The following is an 8,482-nucleotide window of genomic DNA, read 5'->3' as shown; positions in this document are numbered from 1 at the left end:
TTTTGTATCCAGAGACATTCCTAAAGAGCTGGTTCACGGAAAAAAGACAAAAAACAACCGTATTTTATAACTTAACTCGAAGTATCTTTTGGTTTTATTTGCCCAGGTTTTGACATATTCATCCTGTTTTTATAGAAACTATTTCTTAGAAAGCCAAGGGTCTGTGACATATTCAGAGAAAAGGGACACTGTTTCTGGGAAGACATGTTGTTGTTGAATTTTTTTAACCCTTACGTGCAAAGGTCATTCGGACCTACACTCTCCCAAAAGTGAATCAAAAATAACCCATATTTGAATCAATGTTTTTGTTAATGATATTTAGTTATCTTCATAATCTTTGCTAACAAAAGAGGTAAAACTAATTATTTACCAGTGTTATATGAAGGTTGTACTGTTTATTTGTACTTTTCATCATCAAATGACCAAACTTGCAAACATTAGAGTTATAAGTTATGCTATGTCTAGCTAAGCTACTGAGCTAGCTTGTTATGGCAACAGTACTTATAGTAGCCAATGTTAGCTAGCTATAACACAGTATAATTTGATTGTAAGCAAATATTTTTTTGCATCAAAGGGTGCATGTTTTGTAACAACTACCAATTTAGGAATATTTTTCTGTCTTGCTGTGCAAAACATTGATGCTAATGACTGCTCAGATGTTGTCCACATTTCTAGCATTATAAAAAAGTAAATCTCCATAGGTAATACATAGGGGTTATGTGAGCACCATAAATTAAATTTCATTCGCTTGGGGTGTAGATAAATCTCATAACCTCAAAGACTGGACAAATTAAAACCAATACTATCCTCATAGCCTTATTTCACTAGAGGAACATTAGAAAGTATACTTTATTACAATTCAGATGAACAAACCCTTTACAGGTAATATTAATTCTTTAGGTTAATATCATTGCTCTATCAACTATATCATTGTTCTGGTGTTCAGGAGATTAAAAACCCAACATGAGATCTGATTCTGTAGCACAGCTCCTCCATCACATGATGTGCAGGACCAGCCAACCAGCCGCGCAGAGGCTGGTGTGCACCAAAGACGGAGAGCAATTACTGCCATTATTCCTCTTCAGTCAGATTAGAGTTGTCTTGCAGACCTCTGTGTCTATTAAATCAACTCCCACAATCCTCCTCTGCACTGCACTCCCCCACCTTTACACCACAGCTGTGTCAGAGTTGTTTCTGGCGTCTGGCCTCAGATTTTTGTTATTTATGATGTTCCATTATTTCAAAGCAGTGAAGTCTCTCCTCATTATTAGGAAACAGTGGTGAAACACTAACAGTATGCTGCAAAAAGAACATTTGTGCATTTCCAGATTTAAAGTAAGAGATTGTCTGCCCTAGTGTGGAAAAGTTTGAGTTGATATAGTTGCAGCTCCACACTGTTTTGTATTCATCATTGTAAAAGAAAATGAGACCAGAGACAAACTAGAGCACGCAGCAAATGCACATGCCCTGTTCAGCCCTCTCATTAAACACCAGTATATTTATGTACATGGCTTGCTTAGAAAAAGCAAATGTCCATGCAAAACATGGGCGAGGTGCAAATGCAAATAGCTGTTGGCCCCTAGTCCTTCAGTGCACTGGTCAAATTTGACAATGACATACTTGTTTGTTGAACTTTGCATGAAGGGTATGTTCAGCATTCACTCTCCTCCGTCTGCTGAAACTGGGTCACAATTAACGGCGCCATTGTGGAGGTGACAGGGCGTTTCAGTTCATCTCGGGGCTCCAGCAACAAATTGGAGGGAAAAGAGAAAATAAGAGTTGAATTCTTCTGCACGTTGTTTCACCTTTTGAAAGACAGTACCATGGCAACTTTCAGCCAGTTACCCACACTTAGAGGATAGGCACAAAGATAAAGTACCTGTGGTCCTCTGTTAATAAGTCTTTTGTCCTGTGCTTACAAGACAACAAGGGTGTATTGTATATGCAGGATTTGTGACTGCTAAGCAATGATCAGTACTACTGTTGGTGCTGCTGCAACATATTAGCTTGTGAGTGCATGTTAAAGCATCATTCAGATTTACAAGCGGAATCGGCATTGTTTATATGCCCTTATACTTGTTGTTTATACTTCCTTATCCTCTAGTGCACACGAGGCACGAGGCAGCGGCTGTTTTATAGCAGGTGTTAGCTCAGTGAAATATCCTGTTTTTTTAAATATCCTGATATACTGCTGACCTTATGTAACCCAGAGCTCTTCATTCCTTCATCTGCATGGTATGCTACTGCAGTACATTCCATACATATGCAGCAGATGATCTGTACATCTGTGAAGAATGATGGAAAGGTTTACATAAGTAACCTCAAAGAAAAAGGATTTACCACATGGCGACATGTTGGCAAATTGTAAGATTATCTAGCAGTTATTCTTTCAACTCAAGTATGCTCGATTAAGACACTAAAATGCAGAATGTTCAATCACTTTAAACAGCCCTGCATAAAACTTTTCCCAAATGCTGAAAATAGTGTGTGATTAAGAATGATTCTTCCTCTGTTTTTAGGAAATACTGCATTTTACGTCAACAATGTGTCTGACTGTAAATCTTCTCTGTGTTTTCCTCTCTTTCTCTCTCTAGCTGCTGAACTTCAGCCCAAAGAAACCCTCCTTCACCTTGCGGTGCGTTTGGGTTTGGTCCATCTCTCCCGTTTCTTAATTCACCAGCCAAGAGGTCAAAGGGCATTGACTTTACCCAATCAGGAGGGAGACACACCCCTCCAGCTGGCACAGAAGGATGGAGAACATGCCATGTTCAGGGTGCTGGCAGCGTAAGGCTTTGATTTTTATCTGTTTTACTGTAATGCATAATGTGTTCTCTTTCACTTTTTCAGACAAACATCTTTAATTGCTTCCAGGAGCCATTTGAAAGGGAATTTCTTGCACTACTTAAAGAGTTTAAAGGCTTTCTGGAACCTTCTTACTTAATCGCAAGTAAAGTTCATGCTATTAGCTGTTTATTCTGTTAATAAGCTGCTAGAAACCACAAATCATCCAAACAGGATTTGTCATGGCTTCAGCATTGTGGTCAGCACAGGGAAACCCAACCACAAATTGTCAACATCAAATACTTCTAAGCCATTTCTAAGTAAATATGCTTTTTTCCCATACATAAAATACATAAAATAACACTCATGCTACAAAAAAATCCACTCAACCAGCAAAAGAAAACGTTAGACTCACAGCTTGAACCATCTTTGTTTAATAGACAACTAAAGAAATCTACTCAAGCAGCAGACAAAGAGTTGCTATATGTCAAAGTAATACATGTAGCAACTAAGGTTATATTTCAAAAAGTGGCAGCTGTTATCAGAGGATTACAGTCGCTGCATGTAGTGAAAATGCACAGTTGAACACCTAAAATGTATATAATAACTAGTAATAATTCAACATATCCTCCTACAGTGACAAAGTTGTACAGATAACGCTTGAGAACCCGTCAGTGAATAGAAATGATATCAACGTTTGCGCACATGATGACTAATAAAGACTTCAGATAAGGCTGATTCATAAGGGAGGCTCCTTTCGGTCTGCAGTAAATTACTCAATGTTAACCTTACATCCAATGATCTTTATTTTAATGCCGTTCATTTGTGCTTCTTTCTTTCGCCTTATCAGACCTCCAGGTCCAGTAGTCGGCCCTGTTCCTGGTGTGTGGTGTGTGTGGTCGGACAGCTCCCGCATGATGAGGTTTTGTCCTGGGACAGACTCAATGACCCTGACTGTGCGGCAGGCTCCTGGCAGCTGCCCTCAGGAGGGCATCATGTTCCTCCGAAACAGACTGGGAGACCACAGTGTCCTCAAACTGGTGAGAGCAAACCACGAGGGAACACCTTTAATAAAAAATCTTTATTATCGTCACATCTACTGCTAAATATAGGAAAGAAAAATGCTAATAAATATTCTCATGCATCTCCGCGTATGATGTCATGTGTCGTTGCTGTCGAGATAAGGCCTTTTGCATAGGTTTTGTTCGTGCTTGTGTAAACAGCAAGCCCTTGACTTTCACACCCTTTAACATGCAATCAGACACTGTGATAAGAGCTAGCAAGTTAACAGTAAATAAAACACTGCAGCTTTTTTAGCTGGTAAATCAGAGGGAATGAGTGGCTAACATGAAAGACACAGACAGGATATGAAATCGCATGACATTTTTGAAATGTTTGATCACATTATTTAAACTACATAATTTACAGTGTGACTGTGTAAACATAAGATATGCTTTTGTTCTAGATCACTGTGCTTACAACCGACACTGAGGTAGAGAAGAAAGAGAAAAATGAAGGCCTTCCTAGTGATGAAGGTAAGCTGGCTTCTTAAATTTCACTATGTGCTGTAATAAGAATTAAATCCTTGTATGAAGTAGCCATTTTTTACCTTCAGACCTACTTGCAATAATCTGATAAGGAAGCTCGGTTACAAGTGAGTCACAGATGTATCACAAGATACTCTTTACGCAAGAGCTACCTGCATGAGAAAGTAGTTAGTGCAACAAGACTATCAAAAAAGCACCTGGAAAAAGTACTAATAATTGTTGGTAGGGACATGTAATTACTTCCCTCTCTCGCTTACTACAAGAGTCTGTTTACCCACAATACACCATCATGAGAGAGGGATGAGCTCGAGACAAGCATGTGCATTAACTGTGTTCTCCTTTATGTGCCACATGTTACCTGTCACATGGATGTTCCAGCTGTGTAACCCGACCTGGGAAAACAGAACATCACAGCACACAGAGCAAAACGCGCAGGCACACACACACATACACACACACAGAGTGACCTAAGTGCACAAAGACTCATAGATGTAGTATTGTCTAGTGCTGAAATGATCAGTTGATTATATTTGACCAGAAATTAAATCGTTTTTGAAACAAAAATGCCAAAACTTTGCTGGTTGTCAGCTTTTCAGATGCTTCCTTTCTCTGTTTTATGTCACTCTACATTTAATATCAGTGGAATTTAGACTATCCGCCAGACAAAACAACAATTTGAAGACTTGTGATGGAAGACTACATTATTATTAAAATAATCCAAAAATAATCATCAACATATTAAATAATAAAAAATAATCTTTAGCTGCAGCCCATCATGCTGGGCCTCTGCATGCACAAACAGCTCACATTCGCTCTGTCTGTGTGTGGCGGTATGTGAGTGCAGATTTTACTGAGGAGCGGTGGAAAACGAACCGCCACAGATTCACTTGAGCAAACATTTGTACGGTCTGACATCCATCATATACAACCTAAAGAGACTAAGAAAACACTTCCAACAGACAGCATAAAAGGCGCACTCTCTTTTCCATGTGTGTTTGTTCTTCCTCAGAGTGTACAGGGAAAACTTTAGGGGGCAGATTGTGTATTTTTTTCCTGGGGTGACATGCTCAGGCTGGCATGCAGCCACACGCAGAGAAAGATCCATGCAGATCTTCAATAATACTGCCGCTACCTCTTTTATTTTTCTGTCTCTGGTTCATGCACATGCACACACTTTCACACACACACACACACACACACACACACACATTTTGTATCTCTCAATTAACCTGTGGCCACTGTTTTTGGTAACCATAGAGATAGCAGATGGCAATATCGACTCATAAAGGGAAGCAGGAAGTGTACCGCAGTATTGACCTTAACCCTGTCCCGACTTCAGCAGCCATCCATTAATCCTCTCGAAATAACAACCTCACAGTAGGGAGTATGTGCTCTTCCTCTGGACCTGCTGCTTTGGACGAACACAACATCTCATTGGCCAGTTTTCCGTTCCTGGAGAGTAGAGTCATAACCAGAGGACCTGATGTCGTGCGGTCCACACGATTCTTCTTGACAGGAGGAGGAGGGTGTTATTGGAGGGTGTCATGCATCAACTTCTGGCTAAATATTTTTATTTTGCACAGGCACTAGCAAGGAGCTCCGAGTGGAAGAGCATGCGCTGGTTGACAACGTGAGTATGCAGATGCATATGTGAGTCTGTGGTACGCAGTGTGTTGTGTGTGCTGTAAATGTTTATAGATTTCCCTCTTAAATTTGTTGCTGGTTGTTGTGCGTGTATTTGCATTGTTTTCAAGTAAACAATACTTGAATTTGCCTAAGAGCCATGCTTCCTTTGTGGGTTTTTTTGTTGTTATTTAAAGGTTTTTGAAGAACAGCTTGTTCTCTCTTTGGATGACGATGATGATGAAGAAGACTACCCATCCTCATTATTTGGTAATTCTTCTCTTTTCTTCTCTTCTCTTCTCTTCTCTTCTCTCCTAGTCTCTTCCCTTCTCTTCTCTCCTAGTCTCTTCCCTTCTCTTCTCTTCTCTTCTCTTCTCTTCTCTTCTCTTCTCTTCTCTTCTCTTCTCTTCTCTTCTCGTCTCTTCTCTTCTCCTCTCTTCCCCTTTCTTCCCTTCTCCTCTCCTCTCTTCTCCTCTCCTCTTCTCTTTATTTGCTCAACATTCTGGCTTGGTAAACACAACAGAGAGTTATCCAGACAAAAATACTGTTTCCATTTTAATATTGTGGCAATAATACTCTGACATTTTGGCTTAAATTATGAATGGGTAATCCATAAAAAACACAACAACATATCTGTGGCTGTACTGAACAGCAGGGTGTGGGAACAACGCATAATAAGCTGGTTGCGAGCGCTCTGACTGGAATCCTTTCTCTTGTGACGCTGGCACAATATGCAGAGCTCTGTTTTGAATCACATAATAGGAAATCAATACTCTTAATGCTTCACAGACACAGAGAGGGATGCACTTCTGTCTAAGGTTCAGGCAGTTTTCTTTGATTTAACAGTTGTATTATTAGAGTGTGTCTTCGGGCGGTGCAGGTTGGGGTTTTACCCACTTGGCCTTTGCAGTGACTCAGTATGAAAGTCCTGGAATCTGCCCTGTCACTGAGACAAAGACAGAAATGAGGTCAGACTTGTCCCACTCAAACTCTGTCTGAGCTGAGAGATGCCCCCCTCTGGCCTGTCGCCCTGCCACCCCCCTCCACCGACTCCCTTGGGTCAGACAGTGGAGCTCTGTATTTAAAGTGAGAGTTGGAATGTTAACAAGCTCGAATGCTGTAGGCTTACAAAAGGTGACATTTTAGGTGAGACACATGCATTAACCTTGAATTCTCTTCAAACGCACACGTGCACACGAGATTGTGTAAGTCTAGCGAGCGCGAACGCTGGCCCACTTGTAAAACTTCAAGGAGGATGCTGAAATTTTTTAGGCGTTGGCACGGTTACTGTGAATGCTAATTTCCTGTGTGTTGTTGTTGGAAGAATGAAATGTGTTGTAAACTCTACAGAGACTAGACTCCCGAATTGCTGAATGGAGCCCATAAACTTTGTGACCATAAACTGAAGTGTGTGTGTGAGTTTGTGTATGATAATGTTGCTTGATGAGTGACAATACAAGGGCATTGATCTACGTGTTTTCAGCCTAGGGGGATTGCAGATTTCTTCATGTATTGCTAGTAATCAGACTCACTGACGAGCTGAATGCTTTTGTTGTGATGACAGTGCCTTGAGGCTTCTGTGGTACAAAGTTGTCATCCAGAGTTATTTTTTCCAGATCTGTCGAAATGATCATGAAGTTTTTCTCTGTATTCACTGACATAACTCAGCAGTGTCAGTTATTGTTGGAGCTAGCTTTCGTCAATTAGTCTACCAGTCAAGACTGGTCCTGCTTCAATCTCTCACCGTCCTTCTAAAATAAACTGAGTGGAGATTTTGTGCAAAGATGCATGCACATCTGAACAAATGCAAGGCATACAGAGAGATATAGAGAAGACAAGTGAAATACAATGATTGGATTTGAGAACTCCTACCCTTTATGTTTGAGTTCCATGCTAATGTCTTCACTGTGTGAGAGCAGCAGAGAGGAAATGCCTCTGTGGTGCCCAGGATTTCCCTTACATTAGTGCAGGCATGGCTGGTCCAGACATCAAAGCCTGGGTGGAAAGTGCACACAGTGCTATAAAAATGGCATCTCATCAAGAGGTAATTTTCCACATTGTTATAAGCCCCCCCCCCCCCCCCACCTGCATCTACTGTACAGTGGGTATGTACACTACTACAAATGTGTACATTTATTGCACACAAAAATTGCTTACTTGCACTAAAATTTTGAGGTATTTATACTTAATACTTCTACTTTATCACATTTCATACATTGCACTTTTTACTCCACTATATTAATTTGACAACTATAGTTACTAGTTGCTTTACAGACTTTATATACAAAAGATATGACAATCTTTATGAAACATTGTTGTGGATTAAAAGAGTTTTACATTTTGGGAAATGGTACAGTAAATATAAAGCTACAACCAGCAGCCAGTTAGCACTTCTTCTTTTTTCAGCTGTTCTAGTTAGCTTAACTTAGCACAAAGATTGGAAATTGGGAAACAGCTTTCCTGGCTTTGTCCAAAGGTAACAAAGTTTGGTTCTACGAAGTCACTGCATGTAGCCAGGAAAATGATCGGCA

At 40.3% G+C, this 8,482-nt stretch overlaps 1 protein-coding gene across 4 annotated transcripts in view; it reads left to right on the top strand.

Annotated features, from left to right (window-relative positions):
• Nucleotides 1–8,482, top strand: part of arhgef28a (Rho guanine nucleotide exchange factor (GEF) 28a) — a 47,330-nt gene that overhangs the window by 12,185 nt on the left and 26,663 nt on the right. For all 4 annotated transcript variants that reach the window (XM_042395151.1, XM_042395150.1, XM_042395153.1 and 1 more), the window contains exons 5-9: nucleotides 2,595–2,784; nucleotides 3,632–3,821; nucleotides 4,247–4,316; nucleotides 5,912–5,958; nucleotides 6,149–6,221. In XM_042395151.1, coding sequence (XP_042251085.1) covers nucleotides 2,595–2,784; nucleotides 3,632–3,821; nucleotides 4,247–4,316; nucleotides 5,912–5,958; nucleotides 6,149–6,221 — 570 coding nt within the window. The remainder of the gene's footprint in view (nucleotides 1–2,594; nucleotides 2,785–3,631; nucleotides 3,822–4,246; nucleotides 4,317–5,911; nucleotides 5,959–6,148; nucleotides 6,222–8,482) is intronic.

This window comes from Thunnus maccoyii, chromosome 19 (assembly GCF_910596095.1).
Source record: "Thunnus maccoyii chromosome 19, fThuMac1.1, whole genome shotgun sequence".
In the NCBI taxonomy this organism is placed as follows: Eukaryota; Metazoa; Chordata; class Actinopteri; order Scombriformes; family Scombridae; genus Thunnus; species Thunnus maccoyii.
The sequence above is the reverse complement of the archived record's forward strand: the minus strand, read 5'-3'. Positions and strand labels throughout refer to the sequence as shown.